This window comes from Jaculus jaculus, chromosome 3, assembly GCF_020740685.1.
Source record: "Jaculus jaculus isolate mJacJac1 chromosome 3, mJacJac1.mat.Y.cur, whole genome shotgun sequence".
Classification (NCBI taxonomy): domain Eukaryota; kingdom Metazoa; phylum Chordata; class Mammalia; order Rodentia; family Dipodidae; genus Jaculus; species Jaculus jaculus.
Genome location: NC_059104.1, coordinates 88,852,179 through 88,879,146, shown reverse-complemented (window position 1 = coordinate 88,879,146; position 26,968 = coordinate 88,852,179). Strand labels below are relative to the sequence as shown.

General features: G+C 38.4%; 2 protein-coding genes across 3 annotated transcripts; one reads left to right on the top strand and one right to left on the bottom strand.

The window, feature by feature from the left end:
• Positions 1 to 4,525: 4,525 nt before the first annotated feature.
• Positions 4,526 to 10,942, bottom strand: LOC101616802 (olfactory receptor 8B12-like). Of its 2 annotated transcripts, none has more exons than XM_045145448.1 (2): positions 10,935 to 10,942; positions 4,526 to 5,462 (listed from the first exon to the last, which is right to left on the bottom strand). In XM_045145448.1, exons 1-2 carry the CDS (start codon positions 10,940 to 10,942, stop codon positions 4,526 to 4,528), a joined length of 945 nt encoding a protein of 314 aa, XP_045001383.1. The 2 variants fall into 2 exon arrangements, with proteins under 2 accessions (XP_045001383.1, XP_004670657.2); XM_004670600.3 differs by lacking the exon at positions 10,935 to 10,942 and adding an exon at positions 7,671 to 7,681.
• Positions 10,943 to 23,749: 12,807 nt separating this feature from the next.
• Positions 23,750 to 24,289, top strand: LOC123459386 (cyclic AMP-dependent transcription factor ATF-1-like). Its single transcript, XM_045145864.1, has one exon. The coding sequence runs from the start codon at positions 23,750 to 23,752 to the stop codon at positions 24,278 to 24,280; it is 531 nt and encodes a 176-aa protein (XP_045001799.1). The 3' UTR covers positions 24,281 to 24,289.
• Positions 24,290 to 26,968: the final 2,679 nt, after the last annotated feature.

Here is a 26,968-nt window from a genome sequence, read left to right as displayed (position 1 = left end):
CACCTTTAATCCCAGAACTTGGGAGGCAGAGGTAGGAGGATCACCATAAGTTACTTCAAGGCCACCTTGAGATTACATAGTGAATTCCAGGTCAGCCTGGGCTAGAGTGGTACCTAACCTTGGAACACCCCCCCCCAAAAAAAAAAACCTTAAAACTTCTGCAGAAATCTTCTGTGTGAAGGAAAAAATTCAAGTCTATTACCAGCCAGAGGAAAAGAGATTTCACAGTTCTGATAATTCATTGTTTTCCAGGAAATGATGGGCAGGGCCATACCTTGATCAGAAAGGACTGCTTAATGACATATACCACTTGCCCTCTATTTTGTGAACTGAAGTTCTCAGGGGAAAAGAACACCTACATCAAATGTTCTACAAAGCTGATGATGATTTAGAACTTTGTGGTCACAGAGAATTAGAATATTATCCAGAGCCAAATTATCTTAGAGAATATTTATCCCCTTAATACCCATTCATTGCCCACCTATGTGTGTGATCTATATTCTTTAGTCTGTCAGATAAAAGTTTGGGGATGTATTAATTTAACTGACCACTAGCTAAAGCTAAGAAATCATCAACTGGCAACTAAAACTTACAGCAGAAATTTTTCCACTTTGCTGTAACCAGCCTACCTGATATTTCCACCAATTGAAAAGTGACTTCACTTATGACATTCTTTGGATAACTGTAAAACATCTGTAGCTATGAAAATGTCATGAAACTCTTGCCACATGTGAACCTGGTATTTTAGGAAACATAAACCACCATTTCCACACTGTGGTTGTGGTTTGAATGAGATGTTCCTTCTCCAGAGCCTCAGTTGTTTTGAATGCATGGTAACAATTTGTAAGGTGAAGCCTTTCTGGAGCAGTCATGTTGTTGGGGGTGGGCTTCCGGGTGTTATAAGCCAGCTCCCGCTTGCCATAAATAACTCACTCTCTTGCTGCTTCCTGCCATGCTCTCTCCACCAAGAAGAAGCTTCCCCTTGAACCTGAATCAAATAAACCCTTTCCTTCCATAAACTGCTTCTGGTTGGATGTTTTGTTCCAGCAAAGGTAACTTCAACAGCCATTGAAGGGAGAGAAACTAAAACTAGAAAGTGTTCATATAGAGAAGAAAGCCCCCTACCTAAAAATTGTTAGAACAAAAACCAGTTTAACTATTTTGTAGATAATTTGGTAATGTGTAGAAGCCTACCCCATGCATTCCTGTGACCCAAAAAACCAACATGCCAAGAAAAGTAAGTGAACTCTTCAAAAAAACACACATTCTCAACAATTTTCATGGCAAATTTATTAATAAAATGTAGAAGCTATAAACAAATATCTATTAAGAAAATAACTTAAGAAAATTTGTATATTTAGATAACAGAATACATATTCAATAGGAATAAGCATAAGCAATGTTACAAAAGAATCTCAATTGACAATACAATTTGAAGCTAGACACTCAGAAGAAAGGTACTGGGATATACCTCAGCAGTAGAGAATGTATTTAGCATATGCAATACTCTGGGTCCTGACACTGCAAAGGCAAACTAAGTATACTATTTATTTAACATTCATATGAAACTCAAAAAATAAGCAAAATGAATCTTTGATGATAACAGTACAGAAAATAGTTATTTCTAGGAAGAGAGTAGATCGTGGTATTTACTTGGAAAGGCCAAGCAGGAACATTCTGAAATGGTGAAAATATTCTACTTCTAAGTGGTCATGTACAGCCACAGCTTTGCATATGAGAAGAAATCCACTGACATATAGTGTTTGTATACTTTGCTGTATAAAGTTACACATCAATTTTAAAGGGAGTGGACCCAGTCAGAATGACTATAATTAAGAGGAAAAAAATCCAACAACAAATGCTAACAAGGATGCAGCATATAAGAACTCTTTCACACTTCTGGTAGAAATATAAATTAGTCCACCACTAAGGAAACAGTTTATAAGTTCCTTATAAAACTAGAATTAGACCTACCATATCATCCAGCTATATCACTTCTGAATATATACCCATAGGTATCAAAGTCAGAATACAGTGGAGGTATCTGCATATGTATGTTTGGCCACAGTGCTATCACAATAGTCAATTAAGGAACCTAGATGCCTATCAACAGATGGATGGATACAGAAAAGGTGGTATATATACACAATGAAGTTTTATTCAACCACAAAGAACAAAATTGTGTCATTTTCAGGAAAATGGATGGACTAGAGATTATCTTAAGTGTGAAATAAGGCAGACTCAGAAAGAAAAATAATTTTTCTCATGTATGGAGTCCCAATTTTTAAAGATATCAAATTCGGAGATTATTTGTAGGGAGAGGCACTCAGCAGTAGGAAGGTAGACAAAAGAGTACATGGCTGAATATGATAGAAATACACTGTACACATCTATGAAAATGTCACAGTGATAAAAAATTTGTGGGCTGGAGTGATGGCTTAGTGGTTAAGGCATTTGCCTGCAAAGCCAAAGGACCCAGGTTCAATTCCCCAGGACCCACATTACCCAAATGCACAGGGGCCACATGCATCTGGAGCTTGTAGTGGCTGGAGGCCTTGGCCATTCTGTCTGTCTCTCTCTCTCTCTCTCTCTCTCTCTCTCTCTCTCTCTCTCTCAATCTTTCTCTGTCAAATAAATAAATATATAAAAATAAAAATAAATTTAAAAAAATTTGTGCAAGTAAAATATGCTAATAAGTTTTTAAAATTAAAATAAAGGGTTGTGATGATTTTTCATTTGCCTACATAGTATCAATTGTCCACTCATCCCCCTACTACAGCCTCAATCCATAAGTGTCACACTAGTCCTTCATTTCTTTAAATCCTGTGCATGACTAAAGAGATGGATTCTAATTGAAAAATAAATAAGTATTATCCAACTTTTCTTTTTCCTAACCAACCAAAGAACTTTCTTGAGAAAAAGTTACAAATCCAAGTATCTTCCAAACAGCTCATGAGTTATTAATTCAAAAGAACTGTTACCACTATATTCAAAGAATTCATATTCAAAGGAAAATGCCCTAATTCCCTTCATTTTGTCCAATATAGTGAGTTATGTCCATATATATCTTAGTAAGTTACCTTATCCAGACTCTTAAAGTGGGATTTCAAATCATGTCTCCATAGAAATGGAATTAATCACTGAAGCTTGTGTCTTTAAGTCATTTATGTGTGCATTTCTTCCTCTTAGAAGGTCTGGAGGGCTCTGCACACCATATCAATGAGTGCAAATGTTTCATTCTGTGTAAAATCTTTATCTCTGTGTCAATACCAAATCAATCAAAATTTCCATCCCCAATACTCTTCTAAAAATGTTATGCCAAAAATGAGTCCATGAAAACATGCATGTCACCACTGGGAATACTGATTCATTCCTTTATATGTCAATAACAACAGCAACAAATTTAGAAATCAGGGCTCAAGAAATGCCTCAGAAGGTAAAAGTACCTCCTGTGCAAGCATGAGTGCCTGAGGAAGCCTGAGAGACTGCTTTCATTTGATACCCAGGACCTAAAGAAACAGCTGGGCATGGTTACATCTGTAACCCCAGTCCTGTGGGAAGCAGAGAATCACTGGAACACACACACACTCACACACACAGGCTCTGGGATCAGTAAAGAGATTCCAGCTCATAAGACTGGGTAGAAGAGCCATATAGGAGGACACCTGACATCTCATCAGGCCACCTCAGATGAGAGTACGGACACACACACACACACACACACACACACACACACACACTACACCAATAACACACACAAAACAAAAAAGTTATAAGTAAAATTGTTTATGGAAAAGACAAAACAAACAAATAAAGCTGAAAGAAAACAGAGTATAATGGATTAAAAAGGGCATGCATTTCAGGCTCAGCTTTCGTAGAGGTTACATCCATGTCTGTAGGCAACTTAAAAAATATTTATGAGTCTCCAGTGTGTAATATATCCACGAAGAGGCTGGATCAAATTACTTCTTGGACATAATAAATATAAAATATTTTATGGCTGTAAAAACTATTTTTGTAAAACAAAGACTGATTGGAATAATAGGTTGGACTGGCAATGTATAAAATAATTGTGCTCGAGAACAAGAATTAAAATTTATATGTTGGTCATCAAGTACTCTGACAAAATTCTGTCTTCTTTTGGGAAACCTTGTGGGTCTATCTGATCAGCCGCTCATTGTGGATGTTACCCACATGCTGGAACATGGCTCAGGGAAATTCATGAAAGAGGGGGCCAAAAGATTGTTAGAGACATAAGTTGGGTCATTATGCACAGTGACATTGGCTCGCTCCCAAAACTGAAGGCCACCCCCACAATGCATCACCCACAATCTGCAGAGGGGACAACAGGGAGAAGGCTGTATACTCAGTACATACATAACTAATAATAAAAAAAATTATATGTTAATAGAGGGTAGGAAATACTGACTTTCACTTGCTTTACTGAAAAAAAAAAAAAAAAACTAAACAAGTTTTAGAAAAAAAAAATTCCAACAATGCTTCAGGTTCTATTTCAAGATCACTTTCAAGAAAAGACTTTTTTGCTCAAGGTTTTCTTCAGGGCAATTTTGACATCCTTATTCCTCAGGCTATAGATTAATGGGTTGAACATAGGAACCACAGCAGTATAGAAAACAGAGGACACTTTTCCCTGGTCTAGAGGCAAAATAGAGGGTGGCTTAAGGTATGCAAACGTTCCTGACCCAAAAAAAAGAGACACTACAATAATGTGGGAAGTGCAGGTACTGAAGGCTTTGGACCTGCCCTCATTGGAACTAATGTGGAGAATGTTGGAGATGATGAAACCATAGGAGATAAAAATGGTAACAGTAGGCACCCCAATTCCAATGGCCACAACAATAAAAACTAAGAACAAATTTATGTAAGAAGTATTACAGGATAGCTCAAGGAAGGGAATTATGTCACACATATAGTGGTTGATGAGGTTGTCTGCACAAAAGGTCAAGGACATTACATTTCCTATATGAGCCACAGCTCCAAAAACTCCCATCCCATAAACAGCTGACAAAAGGTATAAACACATCTGAGGAGACATGGTAACTCTATATAGCAGTGGCTTACAGATGGCTACATAGCGGTCATATGCCATTGCTGACAGGATGTAGGATTCCGAGAAAACGAAGAAGCAGAAGAAAAAAAATTGTGTCATACACCCTGCATAGGAAATGATGTTCTGTGAGACAAAACCCACCAGCATTTTGGGGGTGAGGGTAGTAGAGTAACTGAAATCTATGAAGGACAAGTTGAAGAGGAAGAAGTACATAGGGGTGTGGAGGTGAGAGTTCAGCCCTATCATGGTCATTAAGCCCAGGTTTCCCACCACAGTGACCACATAGAAACAGAGAAACAGGAAGAAGAGAGGGATCTGGAGTCCTGGCTGGTCTGTCAAACCTGAAAAGATGAACTCTGTTACGAAGGAGGTGTTCCATGCAGCCATTCTCCTCTAGGAATATCTGTGAAGGGAAAAGAAAACATAGATAGATGATAGATAGATAGATAGATAGATAGATAGATAGATAGATAGATAGATAGATAGATAGATGCTACAACCACAGAAGTTCATGTGGTGGGAAGAAAAACAACAGTAACTACTTACTGACACTAACTGTGGGACTCTTTCCAAATGGTGTGGCATTATGACTGTTCACATTTTATAGGTAAGGACCCTGAGCAGCTAGTAGAGATACAGTGCTACTGCATTGCTACAGTAGGTGAAACGCAACCCTCTGAATTCTGTGCTTTGAACTCCTAACCACTCTAAAGAGGACCCAGGGGATAGGTAGGCACTCACCCCTTCAGCTGAGCCAGTCTCTACTGCTTCCCATCCATCTCTTTCTTGAAGATGCAAATGGTCTTATGATAGGACACTGACAACTTGAAGCTCAGATTCCTGTGCCACTGTTTCTTCACTTTTAGGACCAAAACCTTTACTTTAGTTTGGTTTCCTATCAGAACTGCATGCAGCACACCTCTCTGATTGTGCCTTTGTCATTAGAGTTCTGGACAGTTTCCACTGAGGAAATAGCATCTTCTCCTAGCACCACAGACAATAGGAGATGAAAGGCATTTATTAGGGATCTCCATGACCTTGTCACAGAGGCTCCCACAGGACCATTGCCCCAGAGTCTGCCTTCCCAAGCAAGAAGAAATATTCATTTACACAATTGATAGTTACATGTGGATTTTAATTAATTGGTTTTTTTATTTACATTTTGTATCTTTTTAAGCACTGTGGGAAAATATAGTTCTTTCTGGCTTGCACAGAGCACTTCCTGTTTACCAAACACTGTGTCTGACACAACATCCTCCTACAGACACCAAGGATATGAAAGCAATGTAGAAATAATTCTACATCATTTATTACAAATTACATATATTAACCCTAATTTTGAAATAAGATGCAAGAGATCTGATTTACAAGAAGTGGACTATATTTAATGGTGATACATTTTTTCTTAAACAATGTAAAGAATGGGAGCTGGAGAAATGGCTTATCAGTTAACATGCTTGCCTGCTAAACCTAAAGACCCAGGTTCAATTCCCCAGTACCAACCTAAGCGAGATACACAAGGTGGAGCATGCATCTGGAGTTTATTTGCAGTGGCTAGAGACCCTGGTGCACCCATTCTCTACCCCTTCTCTCCAATAAATATTTTAAATATGTAAAGAATGGATGTTACTGGGCTTAAGAGATAACTTAGCAATTAAAGTGCATGCCTGCAGAGCCTAAGGGCCAAGGTTCAACTCTCCAAATCCCATGTAAGCCAGACATACAAGGTGACACAAGTGCTCAAGGATGCACATGTGCACAAGGTGGCACACACGTCTGGAGTTCAATGACAGTGGCTAGAGGTCCTGGTGTGCCAATTCTCTCCTCTCTCTCTTTCTCCTCTCCCACTCTTGCATAAAAAAGAATGGACATTACTACAAAAATAAATATATGAGCTAATATATGGTAACAAGCTATATTAACCATTATACAAGAATATATTATATTTTTTTTAATTTATTTATTTGAGAGCGACAGACACAGAGAGAAAGACAGATAGAGGGAGAGAGAGAGAATGGGCGCGCCAGGGCTTCCAGCCACTGCAAACGAACTCCAGACGCGTACGCCCCCTTGTGCATCTGGCTAACGTGGGTCCTGGGGAACCAAGCTTTGAACCGGGGTCCTTAGGCTTCACAGGCAAGCGCTTAACCGCTAAGCCATCTCTCCAGCCCATATATTATATTTTTAAGTAATAATGTTGTACATGATAAATACATATTATGTACATAAATACATATTATATCATCTATAAAGTTAAAACTTGTTTTTTTAAGAAGCAGTGTACATAGCTAACCCTTCAGAATCACGAACAAAATCTGGTCTACCCATCTACAATATTCATGGTCTCAGTCACTGCCTCCCTGAGAGTGGTAATGAAGTCTCAGAAACAACATCTTTAATCACAAGACAAGGATCTACTGAGACTCTGGATAGATTAAAAACAAGTAATTTTAAAGAAATGTGGAAAATGTTAGAGTCATAAAAGGTTAAATGACAGAGAGTATTGAACATCAGAAGAGATTAATTATCTCACTCAAATCACAGAGTTATTTAAACTTGTCTAAGCTCAAATATAAAGAAATACTTTATTACCCCCTACTGTCTACTCATAAAGATCAATCTTGGTAACTGAAAACAAATATTAGATAATAGTATTAATATATGTCAAGATCTGAAGTCCAGGCATTGTCCCTACTATCAATATGACTGATAATGGGCATCCTATGACTTTGGCAAAGTCCCTACTATCAATATGACTGATAATGGGCATCCTATGACTTTGGCAAAGAATGACATTGTGTTTCTACCATGTCTCAGAAACTCTTCCAAGTCTGAGCTGTTCTTAAGAGCAGACAGAAAGTTATATATACATAGAACATTCATTCAAATATTCAAGTACAAGAAGACAGAAAGCACATAAAAGAAGGAAAAGATGAAGAGTGCTGTGATGAAAAGGAAGATAAGGAAAAGAGAAAGGAAAGGAAAGGGAGAGATTTGAATTTTAAATACAGTAACCTAACATTACCAAGAGACTTGAGAGACATTGCTTGATCATAAATTTTCGTCTAAAGCTTTGACATTTGTAGCTTGATATAGGATGCTTCAAAGGCATCACATTTTTGTCCTGTACCTTAAATATAGATTACTAACTCTGAGGGAAAAATTCTGTGTGCAGTAACAAGACAGAGAGGCAAGAAACTTTGCAGTGTATTTAGACAATCACAACTCACATCGCAGTCACTAACTGAGGTCAATGAAAGAACAAAGCTTTGGGTATCAACTTGAATCAGCATTCTTTATCAAAAACTTTATTTAAATGGCAGATTTAATAGCTGAGAAATAAATCTCTATTTGAGGAAATTCAGTTAGCAAATGGTTTGTATGTTTTTGACCAAAGATAAGACCGGAGAACTCTTGGAAAAGGTACAAAATTATCACACACAAGTCCATCTTCTTCTAAACAAATTCAGCTAACACTGCTGCACACATCTTGGCATGAGTATGTTAGGTACAGATGCACATACATCAGTGAGGACTCATTCCCTCTCAACTCAGTCTAACCCTATAATGGGGATTCATTGGCCATTTTATCCTTATACCTGTCCCAATCTCAGAGGATTGCTAATGAGTTCCATTTCCTGTCTTCAATTCTACTACTGACACTTAAGAGACAGATAAATTCAAACCAATATCAAAAAGTTCAAATAAGCTTTGAGACCCACAGGCACAGGAGCCGTTAGGGATTCATTAAGTATTAGCTTGCCTCTGGGAGCTTTGTGGGGTTCTGTAAACATGATGCAATACCAAGGAACGTTCTTGAGAGGTTTTTATCACTTCAGGGATGGTTTCCATGGGAACTTAATTTACAATGCATCAAGGTTTTATTTCAAGTGAACCAGGACTCCTCTGTATCTTTTCACTGTTAACTTGATCCAATATAGCCAGAGAGTAGCAAAGAAATAAATATGCTTGATTAAGTTACATTTGAATGCAGAATTGTCCCTTTCTGAAAATTTGAATCTACTTATAATGGCTTCATTGCTTATTACCAACATAAAAATACATGTGAAGCATGAATTATAATAAATTCATGGTGGCAGATTGTACATGTGGTATTTGTATTAAGCCTCAATTGACTGGTATGCCTTCAAATACCATGTAATTGTGTTAAAGATAATATTGTCCACTCCATACAAAAGAAGTCCAAGACCAAGTCTTAATTTCAACAAAAAGTCGACAGCCTGTCCAGAGAGAGAAGATGGCAGCAGAAATGTCCCCATTTGAAAGGAATTTAGATGACAACCAAGGATGCACACTGAATTAAATTCAGCAATAAGTCATCTGATCAGTTTTATGTTTAGTGTCAAATTGATTTTAAGATGTATATTTAATATATTGAAATGATAAGTGAAAAGATTCAAGATAAATGGCTGGTTTCTTAAAGGGATTTACAGCCTGAAATATCTCCCACTCTGTTTCAATACCCTTTGTTCTCTTTGTGTTTCAAAAGTCCCAGTGTTGGGCTGGAGAGATGGTTTAGCGGTTAAGCGCTTGCCTGTGAAGCCTAAGGACCCCGGTTCAAGGCTCGGTTCCCCAGGTCCCACATTAGCCAGATGCACAAGGGGGCGCACGCGTCTGGAGTTCGGTTGCAGTGGCTGGAGGCCCTGGCGCGCCCATTCTCGCTCTCTCCCTCCATCTGTCTTTCTCTCTGTGTCTGTCGCTCTCAAATAAATAAATTAATTAATTAATTAAATTAAAAAAAAAAGTCCCAGTGTTAGAAGTTTCTTTCTGCAATGGACAGATGTTAATGAAGATAAGCATAGCTAGCAAATTTGTCCACTTCCTAGTCCTAAACAGGACATCTAAGCCACCCCTTCCTAGGCTCAAGGAAACTCATATTTTAAAAAAAAAAAAACTCATATAACAGAAAATGTAACAATATTAGATGGTCATTTTTAGTACTCTATGCCCATGACAAAACAGTTCTTTTCATGACAGTAATAGATAGGATCAGCTAAACAGCAGGAGGCTAGGCAGAGTAATGCATCAAGGAAGTGTTGCCACAGAGCAAACAGAAAAACAAAGATAGTATTCAAAATGACATTATGAAAGAACAGACAACAGCTTTATGATTTTTAAAACAGACAGAAAAGAAATACAAACCAAATCTGACTAAAATGCTGACTCCTGGGACCATGAGTGTAGCAGATAGCTTCAGGTTTGCTGAGATGAACTTTCTGACCAGACACAGTTATGGAGGAAGGGATTTATTGAAGCTTACAGATCCAGGGGAAGTTCCATAAATGGCAGAAGAAGCTGGCCTGCCTTCACAGGTCCAAGCAGAGAGAGAGAAGTACAAGCTTAAAGGTCAAAAGCCACAGCACACTTAAGGAACTCCAGCTAGGCACACTTTGCATATCTTTAGATTGAAATCTGAAACCCACCACCACACCTTAAGATCCACCCAGTGACACTGCCTCCAGCCAGGTGGCTACAGATGCAAACTATAAACTGAGTATATTGGAGGCCATCTATTCAAACCACCACATTCCACCCCTGGCCCCTAATGGATTTATAGCCATCACACATTGTAAATTTTACTCAGTTCAGTTTCAAAGGTCCCCACAGTCTTGACCAATTTAAGATATTAAGACCTGTAAAATCAAACAAGTTAAACACTTCTAACATATAAAGGCACAGAGTAAACATTTTCAGCTGATATAAGGCATAGCAAGGAGAGACTAAAACAATGCAAACTCAACCACCATCAAACAAACATCAAACTTCTGCAGTACAACCAAAGACTGACAGTGTCCAGATTTTCCAATTCCACCCCTCCAGCTGGGCAGAGTAGCCAAGGAACACTTCCATCTTAGGCCAACAGTGCACTCTCTGATAGACCTTACATACTCCTGGTATATCCAAAACATCTTGAGGTCTTCATGCAAACCACGGCCTATCTTCCAAAGGCTCTTTCAGCCTATCAGGGCATCATGCCCTGCCTCATGCTGCATCTCGGCAGCAGCTCCTGGAACCATGTGCAATTCATGACCACTCCTCACATTTTCCAAAGGCTCTTTCAGCCTATCAGAGCATCAAGCCCTACCTCATACCGCATCTCAGCAGCAGCTCCTGGAAGCATGTGCAATTCACGACCGCTCCTCTCATTTTTCATGCTTATGAAACCAATACCAGGTGTGCAGGACCCAGCCATATTCTTAATTCACAGACAAAATAAATCATAACCTTGAAAAGCAGGTTCATTCTCCAGTCAACACTTTCCAAAAGTGTTTGCATTTCTATGATAGTCTTTCCTCAGGCATCCTTTCCATGGTAAAGCAATTGAACCATCTTCCTTTAAGATTGCTAATGTGTTTGAAAATAGAAGATTCAGTAACCTAAAACCAGTCTCAGTGCCTGCAATTTTAACTTGCTAGAGGTTTTCCAGCTTAAAATCTTAAATCTCTCAGTCCAATATCTCTAGCCAAGCACATCAGTCCATTACAAATTTAACCTTGATCAAACTCTCTGGGCCTGGGCAGCAGGACACAGCCAGCCATTATGCCAGTAGCCCAGTTCCAACAAAGTCCTCTGCAGTCTTTCCTTCCCCTTAGAAAGCTCATAAGCCAAGCCTCAAAGTTCAATGCTGTCTGCACTTAGCATTCTCAGACTCTTATCAGAATAGTCCATAAAACTTGGCTTACCTCTCCAGAAGACATCTTTAGTTGCAAGAACCAAGTCCATGCCTATTCCTCCAAAACAACAGTTCCAAAAGATCAACATCCACATGGTAAGTTTCATCTCAGCCCACTCCTCAGTACCAAGTCCTGTGGCAGACAGCTTCAGGTTCGCTGAGTTGAATTTTCAGACCAGACACAGTTATGGAGGAAGGGATTTATTGAAGCTTACAGATCCAGGGGAAGTTCCATAAATGGCAGAAGAAGCTGGCCTGCCTTCACAGGTCCAAGCAGAGAGAGAGAAGTACAAGCCTAAAGGTCAAAAGCCACAGCCTACTTCAGGAACTCCAGCTAGGCACACTTTGCATATCTTTAGATTGAAATCTGAAACCCACCACCACACCTTAAGATCCACCCAGTGACACTGCCTCCAGCCAGGTGGCTAAAGATACAAACTATAAACAACTGAATATATTGGGGGCCATCTATTCAAACCACCACAATGAGCAAGGTGATAAGATGAATAGATAAGTATAAGATAGAAGCTGGATTTAAGACTAGATGTTGTCCAAAATCTGCAAAAGGAAATAAGTTAAAAATGATCATAAGGGCTGAAGAGATGGCTTAGTAGTTAAGTATATCCCTGCAAAGCCTAAGGGCCCAGGTTCAATTCCACAGTACCCATGTAAGCCAGATACACATAGTGGCATATGTGTCTGGAGTTCGTTTGCAAAGGCTAGAGAACCTGGTACACACATTATTTCTCTCTCCATCCTTTCCTCTCTCTCTCTCTCTCTCTCTCTCTCTCTCTCTCTCTCTCTCTTTCTCTCTTGAATAAATTTTTTAAAATGGTAATTAAACAGAAAATACCTTGGGGCTGGGCGTGGTGGTGCACGTCTTTAATCCCAGCCCTCAGGAGGCAGAGGTAGGAGGATCGCCATGAGTTCAAGGCCACCCTGAGACTCCATAGTGAATTCCCGGTCAGCCTGGGCTAGAGTGAGACTCTACCTCGAACACCAAAAAAAAAAAAAGAAAAGAAAAGAAAAGAAAATACCTTGGGAGAAAAGAGACCAAACTTCAAACTGAAGAATCGGGTGACCACAGAAGAATGATGAGTTGTTCAAAGCAGAACTGTTTAAAGACAGAATAGTTGAGATTAAAGACTAAACCTTTCTAAAAGCATTCACAAAGCAGGAGGAGAAGTGTATCTCACAGAAATTTTAAATAAGAAAGCCAAGTATAACAATGAGGAGAAAGATGTGATGTCAAACTGACCGGGAGTCAGATGCCAACTTAATAATGCATTCATAAGTGAGCTTGGGAAAGTTATCTTGATGTCATTGACAGATAATAATACTGCATGGAAATCAGCAATAGTAATACCACACTTGCAGATGTGCATAAACTACAAAGTTTGATTTAAGTAACTATTAAATCTATAAAATTGATAAAACCCATCCCACAAAAAGGAGAATTTCAAGAATTAGTAATTTTTTGTACATTCAAGTGATTTAAAAACTGAAAATCACTTGAAATAAATTGTCCTCCAAGTTTCTTCTTACATATTACTTTTTACCTATATTCTAACATGAAATGAATGGAAGAATCCAATATTAAATCAACTTTAAGGAAGCAGAATGATTTAAACAATAATTTCATTTAACATGTTGAGGTATGTTTAGAATTTCTTTTTCCTCTTTTGTAAATTTTGTGAATTATCATCTTTCAAATAATTTCAAATTCCTTTGGCTTTAACTTAACAATTACTGACAATATTTCATTATTTTTAAGGTCTATCAAATCTGAAGTGACTCACCATTTTTCAGTGTGCAATCAAGTGTTTTATTTCAGATATTTTATTTTTTTAATATTTTATTTATTTTAGAGAGAGAAAGAGACAGATAAGGAGAGAAAGAAAGTGTCAGGGCACCAGCTTATGCATCTGGCTTATGTTCGTACTGCTGGACTGGAATTCACTATGTGGTCTCAGGAGTGACCTCAAACTCATGGCAATCCTCCTACCTCTGCCTTCCCAGTGCTGGGATTAAAAGCATATGCCACCATGCCCAGCCAAATTTTTTAATTGTAGCCAAAATGTATTGATCTTTAAAATATCAGCATTCTTTTTTCACTGGTTTTCTCTTTGTTAAGCTTCTATTTTAATTTATACTTAATTTTTATCATTTCCTTTCTTCTATTTTCTTTGAGTTAAATTTTCTCTCCTATTTGTTGGCTTTTACCATGCAAATTATTGATTCTTGATTTTAATTTTTTTATAATATATTTAAAAATTACAAATTTTAGAGCCAGGCGTGGTGGTGCACACCTTTAATTCCAGCACTCAGGAGGCAGAGGTAGGTGGATTGCCATGAATTCAAGGCCACCCTGAGACTACAGAGTTAATTCGACCTTGAAAAACAAAAACAAAAAAAATTATAAATTTTCTCACAAAAAGTACCTTATCATTTTCAGTTATGTTTAGTTCAGAAATATTTTGTAATATCCCCTGTCCTTTTTCTAACGGTTGTGTTATCTAGAAGTGTGTGGTGAGTTTAACTTCCATATGTGTGGAGATTCTGCAAAGATCTGTCCTTAGTGTCTAATTCTAGTAGGAAAAAACATATTTTGTATGCTTTCAGTAAGCTTAAATTTACTGAAACTTATTTAATGTTTCAGCATATGGTCTATCTTATTGAATTTTCCATGTGAACTTGAAAAATGCTCATTTTATTGTTTTATTGTTCTTGGATAAAATATTCAATAAATGTCCCTTTGTTCCTGTAAGCTAATAGTGTCATTCAAGACTTTTGTATACATGATGATTTTCTGTCCACATGTTCTATTAATTACTGAAGAGATAATGCTGATATCACTAACTTGAATTGTGAAGTTTTCTATCCCTTCTTTCAGTCCTGTCAATATTTGTCTAACGTGTGTGAAGTTCTAAGAGTTCACAGTCATGCTACTAACCATTAAGTGTCCTTTATTAGTTGTCATTAGTTTCTATGGTGCTTTTATGTTTTTGGTGGTTCCGGAAATTGAACCAGGGCCTCATATCTACCAGACAAGAACTTTATTATTGAGCTACATTCCAAGTGTAAGAAGCTATTATGAAACACCACTAATAATATGTTAATATTCTATGTTATATCAAAAATTCATGTAACAATTCCAAATTCCTTATGATTATTTTTTACACAATGTATCTTTCCTCATTCTTTTTAAATTCTTTGGCTTTTACTTTTTTGAGACAAAATATATGCACATATTTACAGAGTATAATAATCTGTTCTATTTATGCAATGTACACTGATCAAATCAAGACAGTAAGACTCATAGTAACCCTTTCAATGTGCCAGGAATTTTCATACTTCTAGTTATTTTGAAATCTATCATACATTGCTGAGATAATAGTTACCTTCCTAAGCTAAAGTAAATCAGAAGTAGTTCCTTCTATCTGTGGAGTGACCATTAAATTATTTCTTTCTATCCCCATTGCCCATCACCCTTTGGTGACCACTATTCCACTTAGCTCTTCTATAGGATTGATTTTCCAGTTTCAATAAATGACAAAGCAGCATCTACTACTTGCTTTCCTGGATTATTTCACTTAACATAATGACCTCCAAATTAACCCATATTGCCAAAAATAACAGGATTTCATTCTTTTATGGTAGTTCTGTGTGTGTGTGTGTGTGTGTGTGTGTGTGTGTGTGTGTGTGTGCTTGCATGCATACACGTGCTACATTTTCTTTGTTCGGCCATCCATTGATGGATACTTTGGTTAATTCCATTTAGTGGCTGCTGTGATTTGAACAGTGCCATAATGAACATGACGGAGCTAGTATCTCATTGATATAATGGTTCATTTCTTTTTGGAAACATGCGCAGCAGTAGAATTGCTGAATCATACAGCAGTGTTATTTTTAGTTTAAGGAATCTCCATATTGTTTCCTATAATTCTTAAGGCAAAAATCTGTTTTGTATTTCATCTGTGATTCATTTAAACTGTATATAGTTAGGTTTTGAGTTTTTCATCACTTAGAACAACTTTTTCTATCTCTTTAATTGGCATGTTTAGACTATTTATATTTAATATAATTATTGAGTCAAGCCTACAATCTTGCTATTTGTTTTCTGTTCATCCCATCTGGTCTGGTCTTTGTTACCATTTCCCTGGTTCCTGTCTTCTTTTAGATTTTTTGAATACTTCTTAGTATTTTATTTTATCCCATCTGTTGCATTATTGTCTTATGTTATTAATGGTTGCTAATTCTAGTGACAATATCAGAATTTGAGACATCAGTTTATGCATTATATAATAGTTTATTTCCATTTCCTTTTCCTAACCTTTGTACCATTATGGTTAATTTTTTTTACCTTTATATGTTATATAAATATTAATTAACAATTCTAATGGGATGTTTTTCTTGTAATTGAACTATCTCTTGAGGAATGTTTTTAATGAATGAAACACTGGTGTTTTATATTTAGGTTTTTTATGGTGATCATAAAGATGCACTTTTTAAATGTGTTGCTTCAAGAAGTGTGACTGGTCACTTTGTTTCTTTTTACAGAGAACTTTGAAATTAATCACATTTTCTGCAAGGCCTACCCCCCCGCCCCGCCCCAGAGTGCTCTCAGACAGTGACTGACAGGAGCAGCCATATGAAAACAGGAACTAAATTAAAGCTGGTTGCAAGAATCTTGTCATGACATGTGAAGAATTCTCTGGCAGCTTCATCATCAGCCTTGCCAGTTCCTAGCTTCTCTTAGTACTCTCTTCATTGTCTATGACAGATATACAACTAACCAGGCATCTGCTTCTTAAAGAACCTAGACTTAAGCAAGTGGTAACAACTATAGTCCAGTCAAAAAAGATAGAGAATAGAGATAATTCAATTCATTGTCAGTTGTGTACAGAGACCATTGTCCTGTCTGCTAGGACAGGCGTGGATGGTAGCTAGCACACTATGACTACTCGACTGATAAAGATTTTATTGAGGCCTGTGCTGGTTTGGATATAAAATTCCCTCCATAGCCTCATATGTTTGAATGCTTAATCCCCAGCTAGAGGTGCTGTTCATGAAGGCTGTGGAGCTTTTGGCATGTGAAGCCTTGCTGGAAAAAGTGTGTCACTGGGTTTTGGAGTCCAGCCCTACTTGTCATACATAACTCACTCTTCCGACTTCCTCCCTGTTGATGTAAAGATGTGACTCTAGTTGTCTTCTCCTGCCACCACAATAAAACTTTCACTTGAAGCTATAAGCCAGAAATAAACCCTGTCTTTTTCGAAGCTACTTCTGTGTAGGTGTTTTGACCCAGCAAAGAGAAGGTAACTACTACAGTGGCATATGTCCCCACGAATGTAAATATGATGTGAGTGCATTGAATGACACCATTGAAAATAATACTTTCAGGACTGGAGAGATGGCTCAGCAGTTAAAGCACTTGCCTGCAAAACCTAACAACCCTTATTCAATTTCCTATTACCCACATAAAGCCAGCTGCACAAAGTGGTGCGTGAATATGGAGTTCATTTGCAATGGCTAGAGGCCACAGTGCACTCATTCTCTCTGTCTGTCTCTCTTCTCTCTAAAAGTCCTTGAAATTAAACAAAATATTTTTAAAAGTAATTATAATGGGCTGGAGCAACAGCCTAGCAGTTAAGGTGCTTGCTTGCAAAGCCTAAAAGCTCAGGTTTGATTCTCCAGTACCCACATACGCCTGATGCCCAAGGTCACACATGTGTCTGGAGTTCCTTTGCAGTGGTTTGAGGCCCTGGTTGGTGCACCCATACTCTCTCTCTCTCTCTCTTTTACTCTCTATTTCTTGAGTAAATAAATAAAATATTTTTAAAGTAATGATGGATCCAGGCATGGTGGTGCATGTCTTTAATCCCAGCACTTGGGAGGCAGAGGTAGGAAGATCACCATGAGTTTCAGGCTACCCTGAGATGACATAGTAAATGCCAGGTCAGCCGGGCTAGAGGGCAACATGACACAATGAAATTTGTAGAAAAATGGTTGAACTTGGAACAGATCATACTCAGTGAACTTACACAATCACAATCACAGAAAGACAATTGTCTCATGGTCTCACTCATTTGTCTCTTAATCTGGATCAGCCCAAGATACTGGCATACCTAATAGACATCTCAAGGCCTGGACAATACCGAGGGTAGGGCTTGAGGGTAGGGTAAGTGTTGGAGAAGGAACAAAACACTGAAGAGAAATGGAACTGGTACTATAGAATTCTATATCCTGGAAAACAGACTAAAATGTTAAATCCTCAACAGGACCTTAGGGGAACACCTGAATCAAAGGGCCCTGGAGAATGAGATGAAATATAGCCTTAAATTTACCCTGTTTCCTTTTTATTTTTTCCTGTTTTTCCTTTGCTTTTTCCTATTTTCTTTCTTTGACTTCTTTCTTTTCCCTTGGTGTGGGCCTGTAACTCCCAGTACCAGGATTGTGGTTAACACCCACAATGAGCTGTTGATCAGAAAGACCTACTAGTCTCCCAAAAGAAGACAGACTTCTGGCACAGCACTCAATTACCCACCAGAGATTAATGGTAAGACCCTACTGCTGAAGACACCATATGCTATCAGTACAGAACATGGAGAGATCTGATGGGAATCAGGAAGACAGCCAGTCCCCAGACAGTTAGACTGTCTAGTGCCAGAAGGTGTTATATGAACTACTGGAGAAAAGTGGCCAACATCCATGTGAGCAACTCGAGGCCTAAACTACTTTGAAGCAAACAACATGACTTGATGCTCACACAAGTGCGATAATTGTATACAGCCATGGCGGGTAACCAACTCCTCTTGGATTAGCTAACAGATCTGCTCAGTGGAAAGGAAACCATATCTGGAACTGGGAAACAAGTCAAGAATCATATCCAGATATTGAGTTTGCTTTCCAATATCAAGCTCCCACTAATCTTGGGCTACAAAGGGGTCTACACCCATTAAATTCTCTCTAAACTAATAATGGTTATCCCATTTGACCTGTGCTGGCTTCACTTTCTGTTGGAGAATCTGCTTCTCTTTTGCAGATGTAAGTGGGACCTGAGGAGAGAAACAACCCATAGCACTTCACCAGGGAGCCAGCTAAAACCATAGATGAATTGGAGAAATGAGCAAAAGTACTACTTTCTTGATGAACCTGCTTGGAGGACGTAGTGAGGGGAATATGGCAAGGAAGGGCTGGAGGAAAGTGACATATTTCCTCCATCAATGTTCCCCTTCGCCAAGGTTCCACAACTTTACAAAACATCCTCACCAACTGGTGATTGAGCGTTCAAACACATGAGTCTGTGGGGGATAGCCTACATCCAAACCACTGCACAAGGCATATATAACTTGTCCAAATTGCCACAACACAAATTAGTACATCACTGCTTCATATAGAAACCTTACTTAAACATTTTATTTTATTTATCTATTTTATTTATTTATTTGAGACAGAAAGAGAGGGGAAGAGAGAGAGAGTGAGAGGGGGCATGCCAGGGCCTCTAGCCAATGCAAATCAACTCCAGACACCTGTGCCACCATATGCATCTGGCTTATATGGGACCTGAAGAATTCAACCTAGGTCCTTAGGCTTCTCACAAAAGTGCCTTAACCACTAAGCCATCTCTCCAGCCCATATGTAAACCTTTAACCTATAATTTCAAAGTTTATCTTTCTCTTGCTGGTTATTTCATAAATTTTCTAACTTCTCTAAAGGACTCGGAGGCATTTGAAGAACTGTGTGATAATGTAATTGAAGCATTTTAAAACAGGTATGAATCAAGGAGCAAAAGGACACCAACTGTGTGCATTTTGTGGAGATTAATGAGACTGAAGTCTGCTGTGGACATAGAGTGCTGTGCTGGAATTGTAGTCCTTATCAATTCAGTGTCCTTAGTGTTCCTCCCTATCCTGTGGTTCTTTTATTCTTTCCACCTCTCCTCTTCTTCAGTGTTCTCTAGGCATTGGAGAAACCTGTGCTGACTTCACCCCTTGTTGAAGAATCTACTTCTCTTTTTCAGACAAAAGCATGACCTGAGAAGGAAAATGACCCATTACACTTCACCAGGGTGCCAGCTGAAACCATAGAGGAATTGGGGAAATGAGCAAGAGTGCTGCTTTGTCAGTAAACCTGATATCAGCACAAGGGTGAAGGAAATAGACACAGAGAAAACTCAACTCCTACCATCACTGAAGTAGACTTAAAACTCACCCAACATGCTCAGGGAATTTCTCAGAAGAGGGGGCAGAAAGATTGTTAGAGCTACAAGTTGGAACATTATGTACAGAGACATTGCCTCTTCGTCATAACTGATGACTTCCATCCCCGTAATGCACAACCCACAATCCCCATGGGGTTGACCTGCATCCCCAATGAGGAGGATCCCTTTTGAGGGGGGCAGCAATGAGAGAAAGGATCAATATTTGCTGTTTACATACTATGTCAGTAACTAATACAAAATAAAAAATAAATAAAGATGTCTCATTTAACACTGAACACTCAACCATCACTTATTCTCAGAATCTTAACGTTTTTCTTTTCCTTTTTATTGACAATTTTCATACATTAATATAATATAATTTGATCATAATGTCCTCCAAATACTTTCTTTTGTTCCTTTCCTTCCCACCAGCCTTCCACTGGAATCTTCCTTCTTTCCAGCTAGATCCTCTTCTATTCTGATGACTTTGTTTCATCCTCTTCTATGTTGAAATGTTGACCAGCTCAGTACTGAGGAGGTCTTGTGAAGGCAGCAACAGCTGATGTGAGGTTATGAAGTATCAGTCACTTTGTGTCCAGAGGATAGTGACCAAAAGATAGTGACCTCCTCTAAACTCATTCATGAGTTGATGGGAATCTAGGCTGATTCCGTTTCCTAGTTATTGTGAGTATATCAGCAATAAACATGGATGAGCAAGTATCTCTGAAGTAGAGTGTCGAGTCCTTAGGTATATACCCAGGAGTAATATAGCTGGATCATATAGTAGATCAATTTTTAGATTTTTGAGAAACCATCAAACAGACTTCTATAATCACTGAACCAGCTTGAATCCCCACCAGCAGTGACTACGTCCCTCTTTGCCTGCATCCTGACCAGCATTTATTTATTTATTTATTTATTTATTTATTTATTTATTTATTTATTTAAGAGTGACAGACAGAGAGAGAAAGACAGATAGAGGGAGAGAGAGAGAATGGGCGCGCCAGGGCTTCCAGCCTCTGCAAACGAACTCCAGACTCGTGCACCCCCTTGTGCATCTGGCTAACGTGGGACCTGGGGAACCGAGCCTCGAACCGGGGTCCTTAGGCTTCACAGGCAAGCGCTTAACCGCTAAGCCATCTCTCCAGCCCCTGACCAGCAATTTTTTATGATCAAAGTGAAATGGAATCTTAGAGCATTATTAGTTTGCAGTTCTCTTATGGATGATGATGGTGGACATTTTAAAAATATTTATTGCCCATTTATATGTGATTTTCTGAAAACTCTGTTCTGTTACATAGTCCAGTTTCAATTGAGTATTTTTATTGTTTTCTAGCTAAACAGTAGCTTTTTTGTCTCATGAGATTCCATTTGTTGATTGTTTGCCTTTTACTCTGCACTGGGGTCCTATTCCTATTCCTGTTCCTATTCTTATTCCTTCCTATTGTCTTGAAATGTTATCCCAACTTTTTGCTCTACCTGTTTCAGACTTTCAGGTCTTACATTCAGGTTTCCTATTGTCTTGAAATGTTATCCCAACTTTTTGCTCTACCTGTTTCAGACTTTCAGGTCTTACATTCAGGTTTGCAGGGTGAGAGAAAATGATCTAAAGTCATTCTTCTACATGTGGATATCCAGTTTTTCCCATATCATTTGCTGAAAATTATGTCTTTTATCTAATATGTGTTTTGGCATCTTTATCAAAAATTAGATATCTCAAAAGGAAGGGAGGAGGGTACTTAATAGGTTGATATTGTATATATGTAAGTACAATGATTGTGATGGGGAGGTAATATGATGGAGAATGGAATTTCAAAGCGGAAAGCGTGGGGGGTGGAGAGGGAGGGAATTACCATGGGATTTTTTTAATAATCATGGAAAATGCTAATAAAAACATTAAAAAAAAAAAGAGAGAACATTCCAGAGCACACTCAGTTTAAGGTGACAGTTCAAGAAGGAAAGATGGGGGCATTCATTGCTCATGAACTACATGTTGGAAAGATTAAAATGGTGGACAGGAACACAGTTGAGCCTCTTTGTTTGTGTCAAAAGATGGTAGACAGGAGTGCCTTGTCATGCTTGTTTTCTAAAATTTTGGCTGAAAGAAAAGTAAAGAACATTTTAAAGGTCCAAAAAAAAATTAGATATCTCTAATTACATGGACTTAGAAATGGATCTTATATTACATTGATAGATGTGTCTGTTTTGTGCCAGTATCATGTTTGTTTTTCATCACTATAGCTATACAATGTACTTGAAATCAGGTAAAGTGATTCCTCCAGAAGTGCTCATTTTGTTAAGTATAGTTTTGGTAATCCAAGGTCTTTTTCACTTCCATACAAATGTTTTTAATTATTATTTATTGATTTTTTTATTTAAAAGGTTGTATGCTTAGACCTGCCTCACTTTGCCCCAATTCTGCTGAAGATCTTCTTTGGTGGGATTATTGATATTCATTGTGAGGACCAAGAGGCCAAAGTCAGAATGGGGGCCACACAGTGCCCCAGACTATTCCTACCCACCCTGGGGTTCTTACAGTGTTTCTGCCCCCTCTTCTAAAATGCTCCTTGAGCCTTGGTGGTCAAGATAGAGATCTGAGTTAGTGTTGGTTTCTCTGTAGCCTCTGAATCTCTGCATTTATAAGGTTTGAGTGACCAGTGTCTGTTGCCATCTCCCTAAAACTGGTCCTCAGGCTGTGAGAGCAGTACTTGTATAACTGCTTCCTCTGTAATGAGTTCTGAGCCCAGGTAGGTAAGGTGGATGTGACCCATCTCATGGTAGACAGTCAACTCTCCATTATTTATGCATTGATGTATCTTGGTTCTCCCCAGTATTCTCCATCTGCCCCTCAGAAGCATGCCACTTTCATACAAATTTTAAAATTATTCTTTCTATTACTGTGAAGAATAGGACTTGAATTTTGACTAGAATTGCTTTGAACCTATATATTGTTTTGGGTAGGATGACTATTTTCATGATACTAATTATTCTTATCCATTAGCATGGGAGATCTTTCCATCTTCTGATGTCTTCCTCAATTTCTTTCTTCAGGGTTCTAAAGTTTACACCATAGTGGCCTTTCCCTTCCTTAGTCAGGGTTACTCTGAAATATTTAAATTCTGTGGTTATTATAAAGGAACTGTTTCCCTGGTGTCTTTCCAGTATGCTTGTCGTTGGTATATAAGAAGGCTACTGATTTGTTTAAAGTTTCTGATTTTTTAATCCATTTATAGTGATATAATTCCCAGATCATAAAAAGTATAGATTATGATTACTTCATTGAGGTAAATGATGTTTTTGGTAGGTTCCTAAATTTGGTTTGCAAATATTTACTTTAAAAAATTTACCCCTAGACTCAGTTTGGCCCCCCCTTCCCCCGGGCCTGGTGTCGATCATGCCTCCGCTGGCTGCCCGGGACGGCGGAGGAGCGGCAGCCCCGGACAGCTAGCTCTCGAGTGGCCCCGCGCGTCCCCGCCCGATCCCGAGACAGAGGCGCGGCCCTCGCAGCGAGCCGGGGACTGGGAAGTGAATTCGGATCCACCCGGGAGGGGGAGTGGACCGTGTCCGCTCCTGGCGGCAGCAGGGCGACGGCCACAATTGATTACGGAAGATTCCCACAAGAGTAACATTTCCAAGACTGCACCTGAGCCTGGTTCAGCGGTTCAGGGAACTCATGTTTCTCATATTGCCCAACAGAAAAATTTTGAAAGCCCTCTCTTCTGAAGAAACACGAAGCAGAAAAGGAGACGGAGAAAATCCTGGCGTTTCTGCTGCTACTTCTATGTCTGCTCCAACTCCCACCTACCAGACCAGCAGCAGACAGTACATTGCCATTGCCCCAAATGGAGCCTTGCAGTTGGCCAGTCCAGGCACAGAGGGAGTACAGGGACTACAAACCTTAACCATGACAAATTCAGGCAATCCTCAGCAAGGTAGGATTCTCCAGTATGCACAAACCTCTGATGGACAGCAAATACTTGTGCCCAGCAACCAGGTGGTTGTGCAAACTGCATCAGGAGATGTGCAGACATACCAGATCCGCACCACACCATCGGCCACTTCGCTGCCACAAGCTGTGGTGATGATGTCACCTGTCACTCTTATCTGTCAGGCAACTAAGACAGATGACCCCCAATTGAAAAGAGAAATAAGATTGATGGAAAACAGAGAAGCTGCTCGAGAATGTCGGAGAAAGAAGAAAGAGTATGTCAAATGCCTGGAAAATCGAGTTGCAGTCCGGGAAAATCAAAATAAAACTCTCATAGAAGAGTTAAAAACTTTGAAGGATCTTTATTCTCATAAAAGTGTTTGATTTTTTTTTAAAAAGAAAGTATTTTGTGGACTGACCCAAAAATTAGATGATTTCTTTTTAGTGGAGTTTTATAAAGTTTTATAAAAGTGAAGCTAATTTTTATTTAGGCTTTTGCAATGCAAAGGTAAATAAATGTCTTTATGCAAGAGACCAGGTCACAGGATGAAGTGGCAGATGGCCTTAAGAAGCTACCGGCACAACTGGGGGCTTTGTGAACAAGAAACATCCTCAAGAAGCACGAAGTGAACTTCAGCAGTTCAAGTTTTCTACGTCAATCCAAAAATGGTATATAAGGTGAAATTTAGTAAATTGAATTTGTAAATCAATTTACCCTGTATGTATGCATTTCTTACTCTTTCTTGGGATTGGCCTTTTTCAGTTGTACGTGGTTATATGTGTATTTTATTTCTACCAATAAATTCTAAATTACAAATGTAAAAGAAAACTTGAACATTACTAAATATATAAATTATGTGGTCTGATTGTGTATACCTGTCGTATTGTGAAGTTTTTTAGATGAGTTTTTAAAAGTAAGTTTGTTGAACTGGAGAGCATTTTTAAGAATGGGTTAACTGTTTCTAAGGTCTTTTCCTAAAAGGCTTGCAAGGTACATGAATGAAGTGGGATGATTTTATAGCATTTGATTTTTATCAGAAAAATGGAAAAAAGAACTGTTTTAAAGTTTGATACTTTCAATTTTTTTTTTTTTGCCTACTCTGGTAAAGGTGATTTTTACAAATACATACTGATTTGATTTTTTGATTCTGTATCCTAAATGCTGTTGGATACCCATTACTTTTGTGCTTTAATAGAATGAAGTGTTTACAAAAGCTCTGAAAATACTTTTTATAAAACCTGAAAATGCATACCAAAGCTTTCCAAGAGAATTTTACAATCAATTTCATGTAAGGGCTGTCAGGTTCTGAGATAGAGCAGTTAGTTGAGGGAGTTTTACGTTAGAGACTATTTTGTAATGTAGCGAGTGGTACCTTTATAAGAAGAGTGACTTGCCAATATATTTTTATAGCTAATCTTTATAAATTCTAATGTTGAGTTTTAATGATTATTTTAAATATTTTATGTAGTTTGTTTAGTGAAAATCTGCATCTCATCCTTTTTATATTATGAGAAAGTTATCAGATTGGCTAATATTTGAAGTTTTATATGGAAATTTAAAGTTCAAAATGTCAGTTACACAAGTGTTAAACTCTGTATTCTAATTTGTATACACCTTGAAACTGTACTGCAAAACCGTTGTGCTTGTTTCATATTGTCGTCTGTGAAATTAAAGAATATTTGATTAAAAAAAAATTACCCCTATGTTCATCAAGGATGTTTATAGTTTTCCTTAGGAAGTATGTTCTCTTTTTCCACTTGATAGAATAATTTGGGAAGCAATGGTTTCAATTGTTCCTTAACTTGTCTGGACCTGGACTTTTTTGACTGGAAGATTTTTATTACCACTTCACTTTCAGTGTTGGTTATAGGTCTATTTAAATTATTAATCTCACCTCAGTTTAACTTTTGTAGGCATATGTGATAAGAAAGTCGTTCATTTCATTTAAATTTTCCAATTTGGTGGAATACAAAGGATCCATCCACGGTCTTCCTGGTGGCAGTGATGTCATGACCGGGGTCATGAGTCCTCCACTGTGTCAAAGTTGTTATGAATGCTCTTGGCATCCTTGGATGGTGCAGGAAACTTTGGTGATCTTGAGGGAATTGTCACACTTCTCATGTTCATGCCCATCACAAACATGGGAGCATCAGCAAAAGTAGCAGAGAGGATGACCCTTTTTGCTCTACCCTTCAAGTGGTATCCCATCTCCTCTATAGTAGTGAAAATACCAGTACACTCCACAACATACCAGTACCAGAAACACCCATCTGATGTTGGCAGGAATCTCACTCCGGAAGATGGAGAAGACCTTCCCTGTTCTCAGCCTTGACTGTGCTGTGGAACTTGCCATGGGTGGAATCATACTGAAACATGTAGATCATGTAGCTGAGGCCAATGAAGGGATCATTAATGGTGACAATACCCACTTTACCAGAGTTAAAGGCAGTCCTAGTGCTAAGAGGCCCAATGCTGCCTAATCCATTCACTTCAACCTTCACCATAGTGTCTGAGGGAAGCGGCTGGCACTATACAGAAGAAGTGGCACACGCCAAACTGAGAGGAGAAGAGGCCCAGATTTAGGATTTCTTGACTTTACTATTCTAGTTCTCTGAGCCAAAGGAACTGTGAGCTTTTCGAAGCGGCAACCATGTAGATTCCACATAATGGCAGATACAAAGATGGAACCTGTTCTGGTTCTCTATCTTCTCTTCTCCAAGTTAATGTTCATTCCCCACCAATATCTTTCTGTTCCCACACACTCTTCAGCACTGTCTGGTACTTGGTTTTGATTTTCTTTCATATTGTCTAGATTTACTTTTTATGCAAGATTATCATCTGGTAGGGTCTAAATCCATAATTCATGTGTAACACACATGCATTTCTTCACTCTATATTATACATAGCACACATAAAGGGCAAAATCTTCAGAGATCAACACATTCTGTAATCACTATTCAGATCAAGATATAGAATAGTTCCTACATCCCAGAACATGTTCTCATACCTTCTCCACTCAATAGCACCACCCACATCCCAAAAAGTCACCACAGTCAGTATTCTACCAATAC